Here is a 27,086-nt window from a genome sequence, read left to right as displayed (position 1 = left end):
GAGAGATCTCTGTTAGTTTCTTTATGCTACCTCATATTCTACACCAAAGAGGCTGAGAAGTTTCTTTCCAAGGCTGCTGGTGGAAACATCAATTTTTTTGATTCTTCAGAATCATTAGCATTTGTTTTCTCTTGGATCAATGTCAAGTAGCTGTGTGCATATGGTTGCAAACAAACTTGTTAAATGTGGGCATTTTCACTCTTTTAAACTGCTCCCTAACTTTTTGTAATGTTTGAACTAATAAAAGTTTGCTGTTGGTTTTGTTAAAGTTGTTTATACTTTGTTAATACTTTGCTTTATACAAGGCAAATATTTAGAACAGTACAACAATAATTTGAAAAGTTGACAGGATCTCCTCCTTTTTCAGGTGAAAACACATGCTTCATCAACTGTGTCTCTGCTCTGGGTCTTTCAAAAGTTGAAAAAAAATTGGAGAAAATATGCTCTTTATTATAGTAGTGGCAGCAGAATACTTTTTTAGAAGAGATTTTCTTTCTGTGTTTAGGATCTGTGTGTAGAAAGCTCTTAAGATTTCATTAATCTGTTTTATTACACCAAGCAATGCTTATCCAGGCAATTATTTGCATGCTATTAAAAACTTAATAAATAAATTGAGGGTATTGCCATCCCATCATGAAGTTGCATGAGAAACAAACAGAAGAATCCACTTAAAAAATGGATCCTTCCTTGTCATGTGGTAAAAATTAGACTGAGCAGCAAACCCTGAGCCTACAGATGAAACCATGTTTTGCTCTGGTAGTCTCAAATGAAATTGAGATGTGATTCTCTTAAAACACTCTGTGTTTCAATGAATATACATAGCAGGTGAGCATCTTCTAGCAGTAAAGGATCACTTTTTCTGTGTGCTGCCTTTGAAACAGCTTCCTGCAGCCCTTGGTGCTGCTGGAAGACATGCAGATTTTGCTGGGATTCCCAGAAATTTAAAAAAAAAACAAAACAGGAAGTTGTTTTATGCCAGGCTAGCAGGATCAGAGTGTGACTATTTCAGAATTGTTTAATATTTAAATGTATAGGTTCCTTTTTCTGTGTAAGAGGTGGAAAGGGCGGCTTTAAGAAGTGTCCCTGTCACCATGGGCTGTGGTCTGTCCCTGTGTTGCCCTTGTCCTTTGGTCCTTCCTTGCAGGCCCAGGCAGTGACACCCTCTGTGCTGTTTTGTGCAGTCTCTAAAGCTGGCAAAGAAAAGAACACCTTTTTGTCTTACAGGTTGCTGGTTAGCCTTGCCCAAAAAGGTGAAAGAATAATTATTAAGCAAAGCATCTTGCAGTGCTTGGTGTGCAGTAAGCATCAGCTGAGATCCCATCTGGGTTTGACAAACGTGCTTGGTGATAAACAGCTCTGTGAGTTTAGGCTCTTTCCTAGCCAGATTCACATTCTAAGTTTTTTTAAAATTAAAACCCAAAAACTCACTTTTTTTTTTTTTTAATACTGATTTTGAATTCCCTAGCACATTACCTTTAAAGGTACTAAAAACTCACAGATTTTTCTAGAATAGTATTATTTATCCTGATACATGCTATCCAATGCTGCAGAGTTATTATCTGGAATAAATGCTCGGGATTGAAGCTTCATGTCTCAACAGAAGGGTAGAAGAGAATCCTCCAGTCCGTGCAGCCTGATCGTGCTCAGCTCCTGTCCGAGGCTTCCTGCGCCCGGGCGGTTTTGCCCATCCCTGTGGCTGACGCCGCTTTCAGGGCGTGCAGCCGGGGCGGGGGGGCTATCGCGACAGGGCGATATGGGCGGGGGCGGGGCTGTCGCGATAGGGATGGGGGCGGTGCCCGGGGCGGCGGGGCTGTCGCGATAGGGGCGGGTCCTCCCGCCGCCGGGGGCGCCGCGCGGCGCGGGCTGAGGGCGGGAGGAGCCGCGGGCCCTGAGGGAGCGGCCGCGGCGGCGGCGGCGGCGGCGGCTCCTCCTCTCCAGCCATGGGTGAGCGGGGCTGCGGCGCCGGGAGCGCGGCCGGGCCGGGCCGGGCGGGGGCCGAGGGGCGGCGGGCACGGAGCGTTGCGGGGGAAGCGGGGCCCGCAGTGCGGGCGGTGCCCCGGGTGCGGGAGGGCTGCGGCCGGGGAGAGGCCGGCGCTGCCGCAGGGACGGCGCCCGCAGCCCCCGGGCCGAGCGGCCGCGGAGCGGGGCCGCCTCACGGGCCGAGGCTCGGCGCTCGGAGCCGGCGATGCTGGCCGGGCTCTCCCCGGTGTTACCTGCGAACTGCCCTGTCGGGGATTGCTGCTGCTGAGCCCTGCAGAGCTTGCTCGGATCTCTCCGATACCCCAGGCGGTACCCGAGCGGCAGCTGGGATTTAGGGTTTCGCTGGCGGTGTTAAATTCTAAATCTTGATTTTAAATTTTTAAAAAAATTGTTCGCCATTTATGTTTTTAAGAAGCAGGTGAAGAAAAACACGCGGGTAGATCGCACTTTAAAACAGACCTAAGATGGGTTTCCCCTCAGAAAAAAAGGCGAGGGCTGATAATTAAAAGGACAGCAGACATAGAAGTCTGTCTGAGGAAGATCGGCTCCAGAAGTCAGAATGAGGTCACCTGACAAAGGAATTTTCATGATGCCTTTGGGGAAATAGGATGCGTAGCAAGGGAGAGCTCCCCACCTGAAGTCTGCATTGAGCAAGGCGTTTCCTCCTCTAACGCTCGTATTTAATAGTGTCAGTAGCAAAGCTAATAAAAAAGCAGGATGTGTGCTCTGCCAGCAGAAAGGCTGCTGCTGTTCCAGCCCCCACCTGTCCCGGGGATGCTGTGCTGGTGCTGCTCTGGTAGAGCTGGTCGGGTCCCAGCAGCTGAGCAGGAAGGAAGGAGCAGACAAAGCACGGAGCTGTGGCTGCTGACTGGGTACAGTTTTGCCAGAGCCCTGTCTCTCATGATCTTATTGTTTCTCATGTCTCCTGGGGTTTTCTGTTGAAGTTCTGGGGAGCTATAAAATCAGCTGTCGTACATAATCCCAGTCATTATATTTCCTAGAGAGCAGAGATAGGTTATGTTTTGGAGTAGTTGGGTATTTGGCAGGCAACTAGGGAAAGAGAATATTAGAAAGTAGTTTTCAGGGTTTCTAATATCCAATCCCTAAATACCTGAAGTCTGCAGGAAATGAGACAAGTCATTTCACTGCTGTTGAGGAACTGAGAAAATGCCCATCTGTTATGATGATTTGGGCTCTTTGTGCTTTCTGAAGTGCAGACAGATACAGTCTGTATCAGATACCAAAACTCAGATTTGCAAAGGAACAGCCTCAAATTTTTTTTTTTCAGTCACAAGCCTTTCTAGATATTTTGACATCTGTGTCTCAATGTCTTTTAAAAAGTTTGGTTTTTTACTTTACTTGTTGGATTTAATTAAGCGGTAAGTCATCAAACTCTTTTGATTCTTTCCAGGTTACTTTGATGAATAAATAAACAGAGCCTTGTTTTGTCTCTGAGAAAATAGGGTCTGGCTTGAATGTTTGAATTGCTTCATTATAAATGAAAATAAGCTTAAGAATTTCCTGAGCACTCGGTTCTCAGTAGGAGGATTTCTAAGAAGAGGAACCTTTTCCATTCTGTCAGAATAAGATGATTGTAAAAAGCTATGGATTTTTTACTGATAAGATTTAATCCTCAAATGTATTTTGGCAGTATACACTTTGCAATGTTTACCAAAAACTTCAAGCTAAAGCAAAACCTTTAATTCTTAACGTGAATTTTCAGTGTGTAGTATTTTCCAGAAAATGCTCCTGGTTTAGTGGCAGTGACTGTGAGCAGCCTGAGAAGGAAGGCATGTGTCTGTGTCCCTGTGCAATTAATGAATCACTGTACAGTGGACAGTGATTATATAGAAAAAGCATGATGTCTGCTTCTGTAGGTAGGCTGTGATACACCAGATAAATCCATAAATTAATAGGAAGGCTGCTTTGATACCGTGGGAGGGGCGCTGCTATCAGAGGTGCTGTGTTAATTGCAGTCACTTGGCTGCTTCTGAGACCTGCTGGCAAAACATGGTGCCTTAGAACTGACATTCTGGGCTTTCCCCATTAAAACACTGACAATGTGCTCTGGATTGGATGCTTCTCTATGGCCTGGTGGTTTATAGCCCCTGCTGAACTTGTTCTGCTGAGTTTATTATGTTGATTAGGTGAAGGTAAGTTTTCCTTTTAACAAGGTGGACGTGAAGCGCTTTATTTCTTTGTGTCACTCCTAAAACTTGAACCGTAACATTTTTTTTCTCTGTTGTCTTAGCTGTAAAGGACCCTACAGCTGTAGAAAGAGCAAATTTATTAAACATGGCTAAACTGAGTATCAAAGGACTCATTGAATCAGCCTTGAGCTTTGGGCGCACTCTGGATTCTGACTACCCACCTTTGCAGCAGTTCTTTGTTGTCATGGAGCACTGCCTCAAGCATGGCCTGAAAGGTGTGCAAATTGCTCTAGCTGGATATTTCTCATCCCAAACATGCCATTTTTCTTCCTTTCTTTCTGGAAGTAGAGTTAAAAAAGTGTAATGTTGCATAAAGAATTAAAAAAAAAAAAAGTAAATGGTCACCTTTGATAATGAATAGTGTAATTATTAATTCTTTACCACATGTGTTTCCACATTTACCAACTTGTCATTTTGTGCAGCATTTGTTGGAAGTGGTCCAGGGTGTATTTTCAGCTGGACATCCTTTTTGTATTATTTTTTTCTAGCATATCAATTTTATATTCACAGCAAAGTAATTTGAACATTGCCTTTGGATACTGGTGAGCTGACCAGTGTCTCAGTTAAGAGTTATCTGGAACTCTGGACTCAGCAGTTAACCCTTGCACACACCAGATATTATGAAGGAAGCTACTGCAGTAATTAAAATTAATTCAGTTACTTGATTTTTCTTTTCCTAGTAAGAAAATCCTTTCTCAGTTACAATAAAACCATCTGGGGTCCTCTGGAACTTGTGGAGAAATTATATCCAGAAGCTGAGGAAATAGCAGCGAGTGTCAGAGATTTGCCTGGCCTTAAGTAAGTAGTATTGTTAAAATGCAGCAGAAAAATAAAGGAGAATCTGCAGGTGCCTCATGATTTCATTTGGCATTAATCAAGCCTTTGAACAGCTAGCACCTGATGTTGGGGAGAGCACAGGTGAATGGGAGATGGATAACAATGCAAAAAGGAGCAGGTTGTGTATCAGTCACTCTGCAGTCTGGAACAGCAGCAAACATTGGTGAGTGCAGTCAGCAAAGGCTGTACCAAACCACAAGGTGACATATCAAAGAGGAAAGAATTAGGCAGCTTTTGAGATTCTTGCCTGAACAGAGTCCTACTCAATTGTAAATTTATTCTCTTCCCATTCCAGTGCACTCTGCTTTTGTATTTGGCTTTTTAATTGGCCATCCATGACATTCCAAAAGGGTTTGGTTGCCCTGACTGGTGTGTGGCAGCACAAGGGTTCTAATTTATAGCTTTAGACCTTATCTAAAGCACACAAGCATGTAAATTATTGTTTATTCTTGTAGCAGGCCAGAAGAATAACCTTTGCCAAGTGTGTTCCTCTCTTCCTATCCTAACACAACTTGTCAGGGGTTTTTCTTTTTCACTGATGTGCTTACCACTTGTAAGTATGCAAGCATGGGAAGAGGAGGTTCTAAAGGTCCAGGTGTAATTTGCTGGATGTTAGTGTTTGCCAGTTACATAGGTAACTTTTCATCTTTTTTGTCATTGTCTTCCCAAGACAGCACTGAAGTTGCACCCAGTTAAAGGCAGGATTGAGTAAGAGTTGGGTAGAGCCAGAGGATAGGATTGGGAAGGGAAGCTGCTGTGGTGCCTTGTGATGGGCATTTGGTTCATTTTCTTGCAATTCCCCTCAACTCTTAACAAACAAATTGCAGAAAGGAGTCTCAGCTGTTGCAAGCATTTTACTTCAGCAGAAAACAGCACTTTCAAGATTATCAGGCTCTAGTGCAGTCTATACTCCTGTTTTTCCTGGGTCTGCTCCCAAGCTCAGCTGAGTGCTTGAAAATCTTTCTGTTATTCCAAAGCTTGGAGTCAAAGCCTAAACATTATGGCTTTCCACATGGTGATGCTCAACTATTAGCTTAAAATACCCCTTCAGAAACAGCAGCTGCTCCACCAGTAGACTGATAAGGTGTTCAAGAGCATGATTGAGTCAATGTGTTGTTAATTTGGAGCTGTTTGTCCCCGTGGCCTTTGTTTCAGGACGCCGCTGGGCCGCGCCCGGGCCTGGCTGCGGCTGGCGCTGATGCAGAAGAAAATGGCTGATTATCTTCGCTGTTTAATCATCCAGAGAGACCTCCTCAGGTAAACAGCTGGCTGGAGTTTGTGTGCAATTCATTTTCAGAGGTTTAGTCTCCTAAAAAAGAATCCTGCATTCCCCTCCTGTGCACTGGGAAGGAGGTGACTTCCTCCCTACCGTGTGTGTGGTTTCCACTGAGCTGCTGTTGGAAGCAGGGCTCTTGCTCTGAGCTTTGCTTTCACAGTTCTAACACTGGCATTGCTCTCTTCTGGTGTAAATTCTCCTGTCTGATGGAGTCATTGAAGCACAATCCTTCTTCATTTCAGTTTTATAAGCTATACATATTTTTAAGACTGACTTTGTGCCTAGATAACACTGGTCTGTCAGGATGTCGTTGGTGTTCAGCAGCTATGGACTTCTCCAGTGAAAAGACAAGTGAAGTTTGTTAGATAGAATCTAAAATTTTATTTTAAAAGTACAAGGAGAAGAAAGTGCTGATATTCTCTTGTTCAGTGAAGTATTTATATTTGTAGTGGTTTTGGTGCAAAACCATGACGATATTTTAAAAACCTTTTTAGCATCTCAGCCCTTTAAGTTTCTCTTTTATCCATTTAATCTCTTCCTTGGGTCTTGAATTTCAAGCATGTATTCACTAAATTCCAGGCATTTTTTCCCCAAAGGTTAATTCTTTTGCCATTCTGCCCTTGCAGTGCTTCTTAACAACTTAAGAGTTGTCTGACTCAGTGTGGCCAAACATCCATTTCTTGCAGTATCCTCTTCAACACTGTCTAATAGAAGGTGTAGGGAAGAGCCTTTTATCTTGTTTTTGTTTTGTTTTTGTTTGTTTGCTTGTTTTCTTTTAAAGTCAAAGTAAATCTTGTCACCCTCCCCACAGTGTCCCAGCCATCTGGAGCCTAAGGCAGTATCCTTCTTTTTAATAGCCTCTGAGATAAACCATGCACTTTGAATTTTTAAATATTTATGAGGTGAAAGTATGGGCAGGGCCAGTTCATCTTTATGGATGCTGTAGTAAGGCTACAATAAGAGAAAATTTTGATCTGTATGTCACTTCTGATTAATTTATTGGATGGATATGGAATGAATATACCAGTAAGGAGCAGTTTTCTCCTTCCCACAGTGAGTTTTATGAGTATCATGCACTGATGATGGAGGAGGAAGGAGCAGTGATTGTTGGGCTGTTAGTTGGGCTGAACGTGATCGATGCCAACCTGTGTGTGAAGGGAGAAGACCTGGATTCACAAGTAAGTCCATCCAGGTAAAGGAATGCACATGCAGTCCATGAGAGTTTTCTGTACTTCTGTTTGTGGATTTTGTCACTTTGGAGTGGTGATTTGTTAGAAATCCTACCTGAGACTCCACAGGGTGTGATGATCCAGCTCCAGGCTCTGTGGGGCTGTCGCCTTAACCTCGCTATCAGAGGGTCAGACCTCTGAATGGAGCTAATGGTCAGAGTGCAAAGGGTGAAGTTTTGTGCTCTGTCCTCAAATGGGAGCAGCTGTAGCAAGGCAGAGTTCTTTCCATCTGACTTGTGTGACCCATCCTTTTCTTCTGTGGGACAAGTATAGTTCCATGATCAGTTTACCCTGCTTGTTTCATTTATTTCTGTTCTGGAACATCATGGGAATGATACAGGGACCTGAAACAAACACTCTCTTATGACCTCTTAAGAGGGTGACTACTTTGATTCTGCAAAGCAAGACTTGGAATTCTTCCTGCTTTGAATGGGCTTTGACTTTTAACCCTGATCTTTTCCAAGAAAATATTAACAGATTCTGTTTAAAGGCAGATGCACATGTATTTGTAAATAAATGTAGACTGTGTTCAGCCCTGATTGGGTTTTTTCAGCTTCTTTGTGGAAAAATATCATAGCAGTTCAAGTGGTTATTACTATGTTCATATATTTGATGAAAAAACAGCTCCTCTGGGAAAGAGAAGTTACAGCTAATTGTGTGTGTGCTTTTGAATCCCGTGGTTAACTTGTCCTCAGTTGCTTGTTCTAGTTACTGTGTAACGTTAGTTTCAGGCCCTGATCTTGTGTAAAAGAAGATACAACACTGACAGGCCTGTAATTACAGAAAACTTCTCAACTTGCTCTTAGTGTTGAGAATGAAATATGTGTACTATAGACTACAAAATCTGTTGCTTGCTCAATTATCACTGGGTGATAACAGAGAAAACTCAGTTTGAGAAGATAGTAGTGGCAGATGAGATTCTAATTGCATTGTGTCCCAATTTGACATTTGTAACATGTCCAGAATAATTTGTGAAGAGTAGTGTAAAGAAAGCACCTTCTCAGAGAAGCCAGAAGCAGCAGGTTTTATTGAGCAGAAAGGTAAACTTCTGAACCTTGATGGAAGTCACAGCCAGGAGCATAGTTTTGGTATGTTGAAAAAATGCTACTCAGTGGTGAAATGTGTTTATGCAGCCCTAGTGAATTGAAATAAAAGAACTGTTATAGATGGAACATTTCACCTTATTTATTAGAGATGGTATTTTGCTTTTATCAGAAAAACATGTTTTCAGAAAGTTTTTTGTGAAGAGACTTTTTAGAAAAGACATGGAAAGGACAAACAGGATCCTGACAGGAGAGCACTGTATGAACCAAGAAAATATTAAACTTAGTAAAATCTTGTTTTAAGTGTTATATTTCAGGTTTTTCAGCTTCTGACTGAAACCGGATGAACCTTAAAAATGCCGTAGCTGAGGTTTTATCAATTACATAAATACAAGGCTGTAAATCTCAGCAGCACTTATTTGTATCATATGGAACTGTGCCTTTGCTCTCCCCTAGGTTGGGGTGATCGATTTCTCTGTGTATTTGAAGAGTGATGATGACATTGGGGGTAAAGAAAGGTATGTCCTCACAAAATACCTCCTATTCTCTATGTTAACAAATTATTTCTTGGGTGGGACCTGTTATTTCAGAAATAAGTCAGGTTCCCTAAAAATGAAATGTTCTGATCCTGAGAAGTGTTATTAGTTAGCTGGAGGAATATTTGCAGTCTGAAGCAAACCTCAGCATCACCTCCTGCCTCCAAGCAGGGGAGGCTTGTCAGGTGGCAGTGAAAAGGAACCTGCAGATCTTTAAGGCCTCAGCTTGGGATTTAGTCAGACTTTCAAAGAACCAGAGTTATGGCAGAGTAAATAAACATCCTTATCCTTCTCAGACTGTTATGTTGGATGTAGAGAAATTGTTTGCAGTTAAAACATTGGATTATTTGGGTCTCACTGATACAACGTGTGTGTTGTTACCTTCATGAGTATGAGATGAAGTTGCTTCCTTTCTTTTTAAAAACACAGTTGAGATGGACATTTGTATATGGTAAACATGTATATTTTCAGTCCATAGTTTAGTGCATCATCTTGTTAATTTTATTTTGTGCTTGCTTTAGAAATGTACAGATTGCTGCAATATTGGACCAAAAGAATTATGTTGAGGAACTAAACAGGCAACTGAAGTAAGTATTACTTTGAAGTATGGGTGTCAGGCCAGGCTTACAGGTAAATGCCTTTTGTACTACAGCTTTGTGAGAGAACTTCAGAGAAAGAGCTGCAAATTTTCTGTGTTTGGACTGAAAATTTAGTGAAGTAGGAAAAGACACTCTCCCGGAGAGCTCTGTGTCAGTTTTCATGCTTTTGGACAGTCAAAACTTTATTCTTCAAAGAAGCACAAAACCAACAGGCCAGAGCTGTGAAGGTCCTCATGATTCAAAACATCACAGGAATAAAAAGCTTGGTCTGGATTCTGACTGTGTCCCATTTAACAGTTTGCCAGAAGTGATTTTGAGTGTTCTAGTGAATCCATATGATATTATTTCTTTGCCTTGCAGAATATTTTAGTTTGTGGCTTTAATGCCTAGGACTGAAGCTGAATAAACTCACTGCTTGCTAGAAGCTACTTATTTGTGGTAGGTTGAGGTCCCTGTTGAAACTATTTTCAGGAAAGCAGCATTTTCCTCTTACTTTGCTGGATGAAACAAACCTAGTCCACCACTGTGCTTGTTATTGTGCAAATAGAAGAAAAGTGATTTAAATTCTCTGAGGAGTATTGTACAAAATCAAAGTCTGAGGGGCTAAAAAGCTAAAAAACCCTAACAAACCAAAACCAAACAACAAAGCCAGAAAGAACTTCTGTAGAATCTCTAGCACAGCTGATCTAGATCCTTTTTGAAATGTAATAATCTTTTTAAATTTTTAATGCTGGTAATCTGGATCATTGATTACTTAAGGCTCCTGTTGAAGTAAGGATATTCTGCTTTGAAATGGTGTCACTTAGCAGAAACCTTCAACAGCACAGCAAAGCTGAGCACATCAACTATGAGCAAAATGAAAGTCAAGGAGGAGAAAGAGCTATCACAATTAAGAGCAGTGATGTTTGTTTGATGTCATTATCCAGGTGAGCTTCCATGTGCTCTTGTAAACTCCGGTTTATGCACAGAATTTCCTGTCAGATCAGTGATTCAGCAATTCTCCTGTTTTATTTCAGTTCAGCTTGTGTGTTTAGACATCCTAAAATGCATTAATCTCTCTGCCCTGCTGTTCCAAATGAACTGGCAACTACTGAAGACAACACAGAGAAATATGTGAAAAAGTAAATGGTGTTACAAAATAGGTTTTCTGTTTCCCTGTGTGTGAAGTGCAGCCTAAAATAAAGGTGCTTCCTGCAGAAATAGGCAATCAGGCTATGGAAAAGGCCTGGATGTAGTTTGATACTAAAAAAAGCTACAGAGTAATAAAAGGGAATAAAACTCTGGTGAGGCTCCTGCATGAAGTCAAGAGGCATCATGAAAGAGATAGCCTGAGGACAAATCTCAAAAAATGTAGAGAAACAATGATTTTATAAAAGAAATGTATTCTGGAGGAGGAGAATCTGGAGCCTGAGGACAAATCTCAAAAAATGCGGAGAAACAAATGATTTTATAATAGAAATGTGTTTTGGAGGAAGAGAATGTGGAGAATGGTTTTGTTCTGTAGGGGAGAACTCATTTATCTTTTGTCTGCAATATGGTTGTGAGGATAAAGGAAAGGGAGAGTGCATGGGAAGTTCTGGCCAAGCCAGAGTTTAAGTGACAGGGGTGACATTGGGACTTGGAAAGCAGCATGTTCAGTGCAACAAAGGAGAGTAATTTTCTTATATTTAGGAAAAGTTCCAATAATGGACCTCATAGCTCTTAACCATTAACCACTGTACCTTGCATTAAAGCTTTTGAGCTTGGTTGAATGAGTTTGGATGTAATCTTGAATACCATTGTTTCTTTTTCCCCTTTCAGTAGCACAGTTAGCAGTCTACATGCAAGAGTTGACTCACTGGAGAAATCAAACACTAAACTGATTGAAGAGGTACTTTTTTATTTTAGTAATGTGCAGCATATTGTTTTCTCTGAAATACAGTTTTTCTAAATATACTTACATTATTTTAAGCTATGGAAGCTCTGTATAATATATTTATTTTGGCCTAAAGGAGAGGGGCAGCAGCTGCAGGGACTTGAAGTCAGCTTGCCAGGTAGCCTCTAGCATCAGTACATCAATTCTGTAGAACATTGCAATTTCTAACTTTGGACAAAATGAGAAGAGAATCCTTTCTCAGTGCCAGCTGTCAGTCTGATTTGTGCAGATGACTAGTCTAGAATGGATGACACCAGTTGCTACAAAGAGACAGAAAGTAGTTCACCAAGCAATTTCTGTTCCAGTCCTCAGCTTTAGCCAAAGGATTGCTTCTTGCTTGTTTACTGGATGCTTATACACAGCTTTCAGACTTGTCTGGTTCTGGGTTTGTGTTTATAGCCTATAATTCTGGTTATCTTTGATGCTTGAATAGTTTCCAATATTTTTAGCTTTATAAGAGAGAGCACACCTTTTTTAGTTAATGAAGGGGAAAATTGAAAACTGAATTCAGCTGCTGAAGGGACAGCTAGCTCACTCTTGGAGTAATGTATCCAGACAGAGTGAGAGCATCTTTTCTGTGTTAATTCTCAGAGTATTCTGGTTCCTTTATAAGCTTTCAGCCCAACTGTCCACCTATTTTGGTCCTTTGGCTTATAATTCTGACATTAAGCTGTATACTATAGGGCCCAGTTATGAAATGTAAATATGTTTGTTGTTCATATGGGGGAGGCTTTCTTATGTAAGCTGCTCCATATGACATATTAAGATGCCCAAAAAAGAAAATGAGAACTGGATGAACTTGAAGGCAAGTGGAAAGCAGAAGCTGAGGATGAGGAAAGAGAATTGAGGGTCTTTAAGTCATAATGGAGCGATGAAAAGAAAGCAGGTTCTTCAGCAGACATGAAACAGTGAAGTATCCTGAACACACTGCTGCTGTGTAGTCAAAGTGACTCAGAATTAAAACCAGGAGCTGCGTGCTTTCTTTAAAAACAGCTAACCCTCTGTTTGACAGGCAAGGAGAATAGAGCAGAGAATGTCTTGGTCTTGCATTAATCAGAACATTTTTTCCTTTATCTCTACTCTCAAAAGTGGTCACAGTACTTTCTGTTATTTGTTTCTTTTCAGTTAGCAATAGCAAAAAACAATATAATTAAACTTCAGGAAGAAAACCATCAATTAAGGAGTGAAAATACTCTGATTTTAATGAAAACACAGCATCATCTAGAGGTACGTTAGTTTTACCACTTTTAATATTGTAACATAACATGTTTAATTTTTATTCAAAAGTTTGTACATCTCAACTTCAAGCAAGCTGAAACAACTTTTATAGGGGAAAAGACTTATTAAATCTGTGGAGCTTTCTAAATGGCATAAGTAAATTAAAATTCTAGGACATGATGTTGTTTTACAACCATATGCACGGGTAGTGTATTCGAGTGACACCAAAGGAGGACAGTACTGCAGTGTAGATGTTTTGCTGGTTTTACTCAGTTCTCATTATCAAGCCAATGGCCACAGAGCAGAAACAGCTCTTTCATGTTTGTCCTGTGCTTGGAGGACGTGTTTGTAAGTTTTTCTTCATATTCCCCACTGTGAGTTGAGACTGCCACAACACAGAGTGTATCACCACACACTTTCAGAAGGGTCTGCCCTGTTGTTCTTCAGCCCAACCTTTTACACCCTCCTCATTCATGCACTGCACCTGTGTGCCCTCTGTTCCCTTTCCTGACTGGGGCACTCCATGGCTCACTGCTGGCAGTGCTGCTCACCTGCTTTTCACAGCTGTACCCTCTGGGGATGGGGCTGGGCTGCAGCCCCACTCCCAATTACCACCAGCTGAGTGCCTACCTTGCATTCACACCACCAAGCTGCAGAACTTCTGAAGGAAGACAGAAGCTGTGTGTGTTTGCAGGCTGCCAAGGTGGACGTGGAGGCAGAGCTGCAGACGTACAAGCACTCGAGGCAGGGCTTGGATGAGATGTACACGGAGGCGCGCAGGCAGCTCCGCGAGGAGGCACAGCTGCGCCAGGTGGGTGCTCCTGCCGCTGCCCTCTGCACGGCCCTCGCTGGCTCAGCGCTCCCACTTCCCTTGGGTTTAGCTGCTGCCTTTCACTTGCTTCAGCAGCCTTTTCTCCAATTGCCTGGAGTAAAAAGGGAGTTTTCACAGAGCATCAGTATTTCTGTAGTAATGTTGCTGAAGAGCAGTGAAAAAACAGCCACGTTTTTCTTGGATAAATTTTTAGGTAAGCTTTTAGCAGTACTGTATGCTCTCTATCTCTGTCTGTGAAAATACAAATACTTCAGTTCTACTTTTGTAATTAGTAATTAGGCATGTCTGCACAACATTGGCATGCTAATTTCTTATAATGTGAGTTGCCAGGTTTAAAAACCCCATTGGCCAGTTAGTATATGAGTGTTACATTTATGGATAATTTGCAAAGGTAAAGAGAGACAGAATTTCTGAAGTGGTAAAATATGTGGTGCTGCAGCACTGTTACAGTTTCAAACCAGAAATAAATAATTCCATAATTCTTTAAATCCTTTGTGTTGCGTTGTGTTGTGTTTAATAGGATATGGAGAATGAGCTAGTGGTTCAAGTTAGCATGAAACATGAGATAGAGCTTGCCATGAAGCTGCTGGAGAAGGATATCCATGAGAAGCAGGACACCCTCATCGGCCTGCGGCAGCAGCTTGATGAAGTTAAGGCAATTAACGTGGAAATGTACCAAAAGCTGCAGGTAAAGGAACAATCTGCTGTTAAACTGCTGAAAGGATCACAGAGAGAGAAATGCATTATTCCCATTCTGGGCAGTCGGATGCTGCTGTTCCCTGGAGTTTCCTTGTGCTTCTTAGGTCAGCTTGACATTTTGGAGCATTACCTACGTAAACATGGTTTCATACAAAGAAGTTCTTAAGGCAGTCACTTACTGGGTTTAGGGAAGAAAAGAGCATGAGGCCAAATAATATCCTATGTGAAGTAGAGAGAGTAATAATGTACTGTAACAAAGATCTGTGTTGTATAAAAAAAACCCAGAAGAATGTAGGCACGTAGTGAGGAGTTGAAGAGAAGCCCTGACCTTCCAAATTAGGGAAAGGAAGGCAAGAATATGTTAAATGGAAAAAGCTCATTGCAGTTTTGGGTTCATTTTTAAATCTGTTAACAAATTAAGAAAATCTCTTAACAATTAAATGCCTTTTTTTGGGAGAATATGGATCTCATGGACCCCAAATGCAGTTAACAAATTACCAAATACTAGTGAATTACTTATTTAAAACATGAATTTGATTTAGGGAATAAATTCTGAAAACCAGCACAAGAACCCAGTCAAATCTGTGGCAGAATGAGGGGAAAAAAATTAGGATGCTGCAGGGGGATAACTGAAGTGATGGACAGAGGATTCTACTTTTCATCTGCAAATGTGAGGAAACTGGACTGGAGGATGAGAAATATAAATAGAGCTGGAGAGAAAAAGAAGAGAATGTTCTACAGTGTTAGGATGTGGGGGGTTGATTTGCAGGAGAATCTTGGTGATTTTCTGGACTAAGCTCTTTGCTCTTCACTGGTAAGGTTCTAATGGGCTACTTGGTCAGTGAATTTAACTTCTAAAGTGATTAACTATGGAAAGAAATCAAAGGGAAACATTTATACTTATTAAATATGAAATAGCACCTACACTTGCAGAGTATGAAATGATGAATTTTCTAGGCATGAGGATTTACATACTGTCCTCAAGGGTTTTTGGAAGGCAATCCTTAAAGAGAATCAAAACTTGATTTTTACCATGTGCCCCTTTAGATACTGAAAAAAAAGCCCCCACAAGGTAATGGTGCAATGACACCAATTTCAGCTTTAACCTCTTTTGTAACACAGGTTTCTGAAGATGCTATGAAAGAAAAGAATGAAATAATTAGTCGGTTAGAGGATAAGACCAATCAAATTAATGCAACTATGAAACAACTAGAACAAAGGTACAGCCCCATCTTTGTTTCTCTTTGTTCACAACTCCACTCCTTTACATCTTACTGCATTCCCACAGTTGCCATTGAAATGCAATTTTCAAGTAGAACATTTCAACCAAACCTTCCTGAAACTTCTCATTAGTGCTTTGCTGTTGGACTGTTTTTTTCTGTTTGACAAACACACTCACTTTAAATACAAACTTAATCTTTCAGTTTTCTTCCTCTATCGTCTTTCTTCTGGTCATAGGTTTTTATGCTGATATCAGAATTGTTCTTTCATTTGTTTCAAAATTCTAATTCCTTATTGCCTGCTTTTCTTCCTCCCACCAATTAAATGCAATAGAAACTGAAGCATTAATCTTGCTTATACTTAAGCATATGCTTAATATAAACATTAATGCCTTCAAGGATCACTGGTTGTTTGCTGAAGCTGTTATAATTGTTGTTCATTGCTTTGGAAGTGCCATTATTTTCAAGAACTTAATGAGTTTTTATACTGAAAGGCTGAAAAGTGAAAGACTAAAATTCCAGAATATAAATTTACATTATGGTTAGACTGCATGTACTGCATAATACTAAGATGTGATTCACATGTTTTAATTTAGTGGCCTTATATGCAACATTGACCTTTCTAATTGTAAAATATAACATATCCATAAGCCCTGTCATGTTGGTGTTTGACATGTCTTTTTTTTCATTTAAATCTGATTATGAAAAACATGCTTATGTATTAAAAAAATTAGTGACATGAATATTCTTTTATTGACATCCTTTTTTCCTCTTTTTTCTTTTTCTTTTTATCCTTTTATCCCAATTTTTGTTTTTTACTGTTTTGCTGCCTTCATCTGTCTTTGATTTTTGTCCACTGCATTCATGAAGTGACAAAGATCTGTTAACTCAAACTAGGACTATTGCAATGTCATTTGTCAAATGTGCCAGCAATGAGGCTCAGCACCAGTATAAACTTGTCAAGGATATATCATTCTGAGAGCTCCTCCAGGCCTCTTGTGTTGAAATAATTGCTGATAAAATAGGACTTCAGAATTTCCCAGTTCAAACTTGAAAGTGGTATTAGAAATCCTGCACTGTAACTGATCGTAGCTGGGTTCTGTTTTGTTTTCTGAAAGAACATCACCTCCGATCTCACTTTACCCCTCCTTAAAAAAAAAAAAAAAAAGAAAAGAAAAAAAAAGTAAATTACTGCACTATTATTAAGCAAATGTAAGCTAGTTTTCTAATGCTATTGAATCACTTCTTTGTCAAATTTTATTTTAAGAGGTTAGATATCTTTACTTTGACTGTACATTTTTATGACACTTGTTTCTAATTAGTGATTTTTCTGATTCTTTGCTACTAAGAGATTTACAAAGTAGCCCTACTGGCTAAGACTTCCCTGGTCCCCTGCTTATTCCTTTCACTTTTAGGCTGTATTTACCCCAAAAGCAGGCTCTCTGTTGGTTCCTGTGGTTGGAACTAGCAGTGTTTTCTTGAGCAGAGTGGCAGGAGTTGGTGCTGAGCTCTTTCAGAAGGATGGCTGTTAGAAAGGAGGGTGGTGCCAACCTCTGTGTAGTGTGTGTGCAGTGAAGGGATGCCAGCCTCTCTGGGCAGCCAAAGTTCCACCTCCCTGATGTCCTGGGGTAAAACATTCTTGTGGAGAGGGTTCTCCATCCAGCAAATTCTGTAGCTGGGACTGCTGCCTAGCCCAGCTGCCTTGGGAGGTGGAGCAGGGAGGAGGATTTACAGGCAGGGCCCAGCTCCTGAACCTGCCTAAGCTGTTTGTCAGCTGAGCATCTCTGCACTGAGATCAGCACTGTGCTTGTGCCCAAAGCCTTTTCCCTCCCTCCACCCATCATTAGGCAGCCTTTACAGCTCCTGTTCCTGCCTGCACTGCAGGAGGAAGAGCTCAGCCTGCTGGCTGCCCTAAATACACTCCCTGATGTTTGCTCTGAAGGCTGTAGTGGATGTCAGCTGAGGAAATGATCTTAGAGTTTTGCAGCAGAAGGGGATGTGTTTGTAAAAGTGGGGACAGGATGCAGTAATGCAGAAAGGGTTTCTACTGCATGGTTATGTACTAGTTTATTCCTTGGTTTGGAAGCAGAAACAGCCTTTAACGTGAGTTGGCTACTGAAAAATAACTATCTTCTAGCTATTTTCAAATAAAACCCAAACCAGAAACACTGAATAGAGCAACAGGGAGACCCTGACAGAAATGGGAGCCTTACCCACCTTAATGTTATCTATGCAAACAAGTGTCTGACACAGAATCATCTCCATGCCAAATCCAGCTGCAAGCTGCAGCCAGCTCAGCATCTGCCTGAATCTCAGCAGTGCAGCCAGCCCTGCTGCTGGGCTGGGGATGATGCTGCAGCTTTAGGGTAGCCAGCTCCCTCTCTGCCTTGCTTGTGGAAACAGCTCTGCAGTTGGTTTTGTGATTTAGGGAAGGGTTTAAGGTGCTTTTGGTGTTGATGTCTTGTGTAGCTTCAGTCAGCTTCTGCACAGGGGAGGGACCTGCTCTTTGCCTGTATTCTCCTTCCCAGGGCTTGGCCTCTGTGCACTGCCATTGTAGATGTGACTGGGAGCATTTTTCAGGCCACTGGGGCAGTTGAGTGAGATAGTGCACCCTTGATAAGGTGGTTTAATTCCAGCCTCGTTCACTTGTTTACCAGCAGCTTTTGGAAACTCCCTCTGGTGCAACTCCATCAGCAGAAGCACAAATGCAGACATTGCTGACACATCTTCTTTTTTGCTGACACTGGGAGCTGGGAGTCACTCTGTGCTCAGGGAGCTGCTGGGAGGTGACAAGTCAACCATCTCACTGGTTTCTCACTTACCTGAGAGGCCCTTGAGGCAGTTTTGCAGAACACAGAGCATCAGGTGGGGTCATTCACTGGGATTTTACAGGCTCCTGTATCCTCCAGACAGGTGTAACCATGATATAGCACAAATCCCCTTTTAGTACATTTACTTTTGTTACAATACACCCACCAGAGAGGAACCAATGCATTCCAAGGGGAGTGTCAGCTGAACAAACCTGGAATCCAGAAAGGAAAGATTAAATCAAATAACAATCCCTCATTTCTTGATTAATCATTTTGATTTGTCTATAGTATGGAGCTATTTTCACCACTGTAAGAATGCATTATTTTTAATACAGACTATTGAAATTAATTATGATGTAGTCGAGGTAGTTCTGTAAATGTAGTGGGACCTGTCAGGGTGTGTTTTGTTGTGTTAGGCCAGTCAAGTCTTTTGCTGTCTGATTGCAGTGCTCTGTATGCAACCTTATGCCTCAATTGTTTTGAGCTGCTTTTGCACAACACATGCTCTGCCCTGTCTCAATGGGTGATTAGTGCAAGCCAAGTGCTCTTGCAGAGCTTACTTGGGGGAAAAAAGCTTCAGAAATAACCCATGAACGTATGCTAAAGGAAAAAGAAAAGCTTCAATTCTAAAATATGTATCATGCTTTGGCACCTGTTATTCATGAGCATAAAATAAAACAATTATTACTTACAGTGATTGCTCTCTTACTGTATGCAAACCCAGGAGCTAAGCTCTCTAGGCATTGTATGGATTTCTCGTTTGAGTTTGTGAGTTTCCCCCAAACTTTGTTTTTATTTAGAAATGTTTCTATTTCCCCATTTTTCTTTTATTTGTCTTCTTCACCCTCTACACCCTAGTTCTAGCTTCAGTTTTACCCAAAGTTGATTTGAATTACACCAGATTGCAGCAAGCAGAGAAGGCTCAAATGGAGGCTGAGGCTGAGGATGAGAAACTTAAACAGGAATATGTGAATAAATCTGAAAGCCTGCAGAACGAATTCTCCCAGAAGGAGAAACAGCTGTGAGTATTTCTTCCCTGTTTGGAAAAATGCATGGCAGTAAACATTCTACATTTGCAATATGTCCTCTGTCCTAGTACAGGCTGCTTGTTGTTAAAGGGTTTTGAACAGAATGCAAATACTAAAGATCTTTGTGTCAGGTACTGGCAAGGCAGAAGAAAATATGTCATTCCAAGGAAGCCAAGCTGGCTTTGGCTGGCCTCTAAAATGACATACAGCTTGAAAGGAAGGGGAAAACAGCATCATTTCTTGGCTAAAAGTGCCAACTTAATTCAGGAGGAAATTATCCTAAGTGGGGGAAAATATGTATTGGAGAAGTGGTAAAACACACTTTGAACAAAGCCCACGAGTATGGAGTAGTGTAAACCTAAACAGAAATGGCACAACAATAGTTAGATTGATCCAGCTTAAGGATGAGATAGAAGTGGTTTAACTACCACTGCACAGGAAATGAAAAGTGAAAATCCAGTGGAGTCATAAAAGTCAAAAGCTAATTTAAAAGCCAGCCCTCTGTCTTTCTCCTGTTACATCCTTCAGTACTAATTTAAATCAGTACATAATGTTAGAAGCTCCCTGTAAGGACAGGTGCTTTCTCTCTTTGGGAAGATAAAACATCAGTTATTGAAGTAAATCTTTGGCACAAAAATTTGGGCTTAAAAATTAGTGATTTCCAATCCAGTTATTAGCCCTCCCCTGCCTCTCTCAGAACTCTGAATTTCAATCCACTTGTTCAACTGTCATGACAAATGTTCACTTTACTACCACAGTCACCTCTGCAGATTTGGGCAAAAGAACAGTTCAGACCCCAGCCTTAGAATTCTGCAATTCTGAAACCTCCAGGTCATGTTCACTTCTTTTCCAGCCAGATGCTGAGGTAGTGTCCCAAAATGTAAGTCTTTCCTTTAAAAGTGGGTTTGGTTTTAAAACAGGAAAATTAATGTGGATGTAGGTTTCCCATCAAAAGACCTTGCATGAATACTCTCAGATTTTTTTTCCTCTTTTCCTGTGTTGACACACTTTGAATCTAGAAGGTTGAACAGTGTGCTTCCACCCCCATAACATTCTAAACACCAAGTCTTCCATGAAACCAACAGTAAAATTCCAGCTAGAATGGCTCTTCTGTCAGAGCAGCCCTAACTCCTTTAACTGAAGTTCAGTTAAGCCAATAGAATCTGTATCCCTGTTTATGCTGAACCTCAGCTATGCAGAAAGCTCAATAAAAATAGTAAAGTCCTTTCTCCTTTATTTTCAGTTCTGTTCAAAATGCCATCAACCTTAGTCTAAAATAGAAGATTCACATCTAAGGATGTAAAATTAAATAACTTTGATGGTATCAGAGATACCTGCAGTGATTGTCTGCATCACCAATGACACTGTGGCTGGTTGGTTTGGTTTATTTTAGAAACAAGCTGTATAAGTTAAGGGCCTTTGCTTTATGCTTGTTTTAAAAATACTTCAGAATTTTGTGGTTAGTCTTCTCTTACTCATTTATTTCAAAGGTCAGCTCTTCAAAATTATGCCATACTCCTGGTCCTTTAAATAAACTCACTTTGAAAAGCATTTTCTAAATGCCAGTACTTTGTTTATTACACTGATACCTAAAATATCATTATATTGACACATTATTTCTGTTTTAGAAAACATCTAAGTTAATAGTTTGTTATGGTAATAGTCTATTGCACCCAGAAATAAACTCAGTTTTGTTTTCAAAAGTGATACTGTTGTGCACAGTGATTTTTGTTTTGTTTTCCCTGTTCTAGGCTTCAGCTGGAAACAGACTTGAAGATTGAAAAAGAGTGGCGGCAAACCCTGGAGGATGATCTTCAGAAGGAAAAGGAAACTGTATCTCATCTGAGAGCAGAGACCCAAGAAATAGTTACCCTTAAGAAAGTAAATTCTGCAGCAAATTTTGACTAAAAATGTAGAAATTGACTGCAATATTATTTATGCACTTAGACGTGGCATTTTAAAGAATTTCTGCAAATATATGAGAAAGATTACATTAATGTGTAATGAGAATAGAATGAGAAAAAAAAATGGGCTTTTTACTCCCCATTGAGTCCTCAGGTCAGAGCTCAATACTTTGGATAGGGAGAAATGAAAGCCTTGCTTTCCCTTCCCATTGTGCTGGGGGCTCTGTCCTCACTGCAGGCTGGACCTGTGGCTCTCTGTGCTCCTGGCCTCTCCAGTCACTCAGGTTTATTTTCCAGCTTTTATCTCCAGTCACTCAGGTTTATTTTCTCCCTGCAGTGGGCTACAGAAGCAGAAATGTTTCTTTATCTCTTGGGGGTCTGAGAGTTTTCTCCTGAGCAGTTGCTGTTCAGGCCGGGTTTGGAGGGAGTGTGAGGGATCACTCATGCCCTTATCTTTCTCAGCAAGGTCAGCTTCAGTAGGAGCAGCTTCCTAGGCAGTAGGGCAAGCACAATTTGAGAATAATTTGGCTTCATTTTGTTTTGTTTTGTTTTGTTTTAAGGAGTTCCTTAAACTTCAGGAGAAGAACAAGCAGCTGAAAAGCACATGTGAGGACCAAGAAGCTGCTCTCCAAGAACTGGCATCCAAGCTGAGCGAGTAATTTTATTATTCATCATCACTTATGCATATTATTTTTGTCATATCCACTTGAATTAAGAAAAATAGTGGCACAGTGGTAATGCATATTAGACAGGATATGGGTTGGCACTGGGTGCTTGTGGGGAGGCTGCTTCCTCCAAAATGACATAATGGGGTCTTGTACTCTTGTTCAGAGGACTTGGCTTAAAATTTCAGTACCTAAACGAGCTTTTTAAGTTGGTAGAGCATAACTGACCATGTAGAAGTTTGAAGTAGCATTATCTTATTCCTTAGATCAAAGCTGAAAATAGAAGATATAAAAGAAGCTAACAAGGCATTGCAGGTGAGTAGTATTTTGAGAAAATAACCTTTTCTTAAACTGTTCTTTTTGAAATCTTTCATAAGCATGAGAAGACTTCTCTCCAACAGCAGCTACTTGAGAGACTCACTGTATGATTTCCTCCAGTGGGAGAAAACCACACTCCCTTGTAACTTCCTGGAAAAAAATGCATTAGCTTTTGATTTTCCTTGTTTGATGCACAGGTGTGCATTTTGACCCTTTTCTTGCAATGGCACACACCCTTCTATCATTTACAGAGTGTCTCTGGGACAGAATGTGAAGCCAGCTGAGCTTAAACTGCATAGTACTTCTCAGTGATCAATAAATATTTGATCATCCTAAGAAATAAGTGAACTTGTAGCACCAAAGCTGATAAAATATGATGTGTAATGTCAGCAGGTTTGGGACTTTCTTAAAGACAGCAGGGAGCACTTGAGAGCAGAGATTCTGTCTGCACGTGTTTGATCATCTGGTGTGTCACCTGGCATGTTGCTGCAGTCCAGGTAAAAGTGACAGGAATGGTTGAGCACACTTCTGGGTTTATTAAGTGCTTTAAACAGAAGGAAATTGACAATTCTTGGCACTGTTCTGTTTTTTTTTTTTCTTTCTCTGCATCTTGAGGACTGTTCCCATGTGCTGAGCAGGGACATTGGCTTCACTTGGAGGCTTGGATGCTCTCCCAGCTGAGCCACTGCCCAGCTTTAGCACCTCAAGCATGTTCCCTCTGCACCTCTGCTCTGGCTTTTTTGCAGTGTTTTGGAGCAGTCCTGTGCTGCTCTAGAGTGTCTTTGTGACATTACACTGGTCCCAGGGCACTGAGCATTCAGGCAGTGAATGTTCTGCTCTTGATTTATCTTCTCCCCTGGAGCTCAAAGTTGAGCTTCATCAGATAAATATAATTATGATAATTTTTTCTCCAGGGCCAGGTTTGGTTGAAGGACAAAGAAGCCACTCATTGCAAGCTGTGTGAAAAGGAATTTTCACTTTCCAAAAGGAAGGTAAAACTTTAACAAGATTTCTCCCAACGTGTTTACAAGTATTATGTAATTATTATTACAAGTATGATGTAAATAATAATTGTCTTTGAGGTGTGACATGAAATGTCAATGATCAGGTAAAAGCAGAGGTATTTTTGAGATATTTTTGAGATATTTTTCTAGTTATTTGATGCATGCAATGCAGCTGGGCCCTAATTTCAAAAGAAACAGTTTCATAGTGAAGTTCCACAGAGTAACTTAGTTAAAAATTTAACTACTTTGTTGAATTGTTATCTCAAACTCTTATCAGCTCTGGCACTGTTAGAATTTGGCATGTGTAGAAGTCTTTTTATGGCATTTTTAATATACTAGAGTAAGAAAATATGAGTTTGTAATTTTAAAGTAAAATGTGACATTAATTTCAAAGCTTTATTAATGTGTGCAGGAAGTTTCCTTTACCTTTTTATGTTCAATCTCAATTAGCTACCCTATCATTGCTCATGCAGAATACATCCTTAATCCAGAGCTTGAAGGAAATCTTCAGCACATACATATATAAAAGTCTAGAAAGACCATGGCTCTGTCTGTGGTGCAGTTCTAGACAAACACCATTTGTGTAAGATTGCATCACAGTTTGGGATGTAGGTCCATTTTCTTTTGCAGACTGACTCCAAGAAGGAGTCAGGAATTACATTTTGGATTGTGCTGTGTGTATTGTTTGTTGGTATCCAATGACCAAGTCCATTTCCATTGTAAATTTCAATTTTTAATCTTCTGCCTGTGATTTAGCATCACTGTAGGAACTGTGGGGAGATCTTCTGCAATGCCTGTTCTGACAATGAGCTGCCTCTGCCCTCCTCACCGAAGCCTGTCCGTGTCTGTGACTCCTGCCATGCAATTCTGATACAGAGGTGCTCCTCTAACGTGCCCTAAGAGATTTATTCATTCTGCTGTTTAGCTCACCCTGTAAAAACAACCACACCAACTAAAGAATGTACAACAGCATTTCCAGACTTTGAGGTAAGCAGTGTGGAGTTGGAATTTCAAGGTACTGTGAACGAGTTACTTCTCTGCTTCCTCTGAAACAAATGGACACAATGGGACCCAAATGTAGAAAATGCACATCTAGAAGAAGAAAATCCCAGGAGGGTATGTTGGTCTGCCAAATGGCTCAGCAGCTTTTTTAGGAGGAAGCAGGGCAGCTTATACAGGAGCCTCAGTGTTAATGTGTAGTGGATGAATATTTCAGTTGTTAAGATGATCTGGAGAAAGGTGATATTCTTACAGGCTGATGTGCCACAAGTCCAACCTAATCCTGTGCCTGTGATAGGCTGTTGGGAAGCAAAACCCTGCAGTAGCTGGTTTTAAATTGTACTGGGAAAAAGCATGGCAATTAATGCAGTGCTCTGAGAAGTTGCTGCCAAATACCGTGTGTTTGTTTACCTCTCTGCATTAGCAGGAGTTGGTACACCCCAGAACATTCCAGAACATTGCACTGCAGCTGTTCTGTGCGGTCTCAGGGTGTGAGGGGAGCTGTGCTCAGCCAGGGCACAGGATTTGGTACATCCCAGAACATTCCAGAACGTTGCACTGCAGCTGTTCTGTGCGGTCCCAGGGTGAGGGGAGCTGTGCTCAGCCAGGGAACAAACAGTGCTCGGGGCACTTTCTGCAGGAAGGTGTGTTTTGCTGAATGATTTGTTCACATGAACTATTCATTGGATATATTTGTGTTTCCACTGAGAGAGAGCTGTTCAGCACAGACCTCTTCTCTGACATTGTCTGTAACCTTGAACAAGTCTCTGCATTGTTTTCATGCAAGTCATGCTCTCCAGCTTGTACGTGTAGTCACTGCATAGCTCTAGAAACCACCTAGAAAGGCTGGGATTAAATGCTGGGGGTCACATCCTTTCTGTGCTGCACAGGGAAGTTCTTCCTTATTTTGTCACCATCTTTCTCAAACCTTCAGAGCTGGTTCCTAAACTTCATTTTTTTGCAGAGCGCTTTTGAGCCTGAGTCTAGCCACTCTTGTCACTGATGTAACTTTTGTTGGAACCTAAGATCCTTGTTCTTTCCACAGGCAAATAGAAATAATATCCTTTGATAAACTGCCCTCCCTTCCAGCTCACTGCACTGCACCCTCCTCCCTTTAGCCACTCCTGGCCTGGGCTCCAGCCCTGGATCCTCCAGAATTACCAGCCCTGTAGTTCCTTCAGCTGTGGGCTTGGAGTAGCACTGCTGGCAGCAAAAGGGAGGCTGCAAATAGATCTTTTAGCTGTCCTTGCACTTTGTTTAGCTTGGCTTTGTCTCTGAGGATAGGGATTTAGTGAATATCCTAAAAGCTAACATAGCTATTCTTTTTATCACCTCAATGTAGTTGCTTATGTAGCTTTTGTAAAGAGAAATGTTTTTAAAATGACCTGATGTAACTTTTTGTAAAATACCACACAAATACTTGTAAATCTGTAAATAACTTTTGGAAAAAAATAAATTTAAGTTATCTGAGAATAATGTAATTTAATTTAAATTTGTAATTCAGAGTATTTTAGTTTATTAAGTTCAAGTTGCTTAGAAAGCCTTTGCCTGTGCTGGGAAGTGGGGTGCCCTGCCAAAGACACAATCAGGTGCTGCTCATGTGCTTCCTGAGAGTGTTTCCAGGTGGGCTTTTGCAGGGCTGACAGGTAGGCAGCTGGGTTTGATGCAGGATAGAGATGGTAGGATAAAGCTAATTTGTACTGCTTTAATAAATAACTTGTGAAAAGGGATGCAACTGAACGGAAATAATTTAAAATAGGCAATCTTTTAAAACAAGAATATAGTGCATTTCCATAGCATGCAATGAATTTCTTCTTAATATCTTCTCCTCTCCTCTGTGCTGTCCTGTTTGCATAGGAAAAGCGTGTAATATTCAGGTTGCTGTTACTGACTGCCTTGAACAAAATGAATGCTGATGTTCCATATGGTTTCATTTCCCTTGGCATCAAACTGCATACCTGGCCTGCTTTTAAGGTTTCTGGACACTGCTGTGACTAATGCTGCATTTCTGCATTTCTGTAAAGCCCTGCTCTTGATTCTAAATCCTTCTCACACAGAGAAGAGCACAGGAAGAGCTTTGGGGTACCCACAAGAACCTGGAACTGTCAGACAGGCTCAGAGCAGCATTTTATTCCTTTTGGGAAATGAAGCCACTTCTGCCGCGCTGCTCTGGGGGCGTTAGCCCGCCCAGTCAATCCCTGTTCCTCGTGCTCCTCCCTGCGCCGGGCTCCGGCAGGGTCAGTGCCCGAGTGCGCTCCGCCTGCCCGGGGCCCCCGGGAGCCGCGGCTCCTCCCGGCAGCCCCGCCGTGCCCGGCGCTGCAATGCACGGCCGGGAACCTGCCCCGGCCCCGGGGAGCGGGCAGAGCCCCGCTCACGGCTCTGGGAGCAGCTCCTCTGCCGTTCAGCGCTGCGGCTGGGAGCCGAGGGTCGGCTCTCAGCGGAGGAGTCGCCCTGCCCGGGGCTGCAGTGAGCGCACCCTGCCCGAAGCACAGCCCAGCCCGCTCTCCTAAGCCAGGCCCGGGCAGTGTCAGCTCCTTCTCCCAGGATGGAGCCCCAGCTGTGCCCAGGGGACGAGGCGCTGCAGAGCCGCGGGATTCGGCTCTCTGCTGTGGCCACGCTAACGGGCTCCTGCAAATGCTCCTTTCCTCCACCTCACTCTTAGGTACTTCTGCAATTGAATTAACTCTAGTGCCACTTGGGAAACACCTCAGGGTGGCTGGAAACAGACCAAAAGCCCCCTAATTCTGCAGAGCAACAATGTTCA

At 41.6% G+C, this 27,086-nt stretch overlaps 1 protein-coding gene across 2 annotated transcripts; it reads left to right on the top strand.

Moving 5' to 3' along the window:
- Positions 1 to 1,872: 1,872 nt before the first annotated feature.
- RUFY2 (RUN and FYVE domain containing 2) lies at positions 1,873 to 25,728 on the top strand. 2 transcript variants are annotated; one of them, XM_084210286.1, is made up of 18 exons: positions 1,873 to 1,944; positions 4,232 to 4,405; positions 4,871 to 4,988; positions 6,183 to 6,284; positions 7,358 to 7,481; positions 9,032 to 9,093; positions 9,633 to 9,698; positions 11,511 to 11,580; positions 12,751 to 12,852; positions 13,538 to 13,654; positions 14,196 to 14,363; positions 15,497 to 15,594; positions 19,306 to 19,425; positions 21,184 to 21,313; positions 21,897 to 21,991; positions 22,268 to 22,316; positions 23,234 to 23,311; positions 24,080 to 25,728. In XM_084210286.1, the coding sequence occupies exons 1-18, from the start codon at positions 1,941 to 1,943 to the stop codon at positions 24,221 to 24,223; spliced, it is 1,821 nt and encodes a 606-aa protein (XP_084066412.1). In that variant the 5' UTR covers positions 1,873 to 1,940; the 3' UTR covers positions 24,224 to 25,728. The 2 variants fall into 2 exon arrangements, with proteins under 2 accessions (XP_084066412.1, XP_084066413.1); XM_084210287.1 differs by lacking the exons at positions 19,306 to 19,425; positions 21,184 to 21,313; positions 21,897 to 21,991; ... (1 more) ...; positions 23,234 to 23,311; positions 24,080 to 25,728 and adding an exon at positions 16,465 to 16,981.
- The last annotated feature ends 1,358 nt before the right edge of the window (positions 25,729 to 27,086 follow it).

This window comes from Fringilla coelebs (assembly GCF_963513975.1).
Source record: "Fringilla coelebs genome assembly, chromosome: 8".
In the NCBI taxonomy this organism is placed as follows: domain Eukaryota; kingdom Metazoa; phylum Chordata; class Aves; order Passeriformes; family Fringillidae; genus Fringilla; species Fringilla coelebs.
This window is presented reverse-complemented; position numbering and strand designations above follow the sequence as displayed.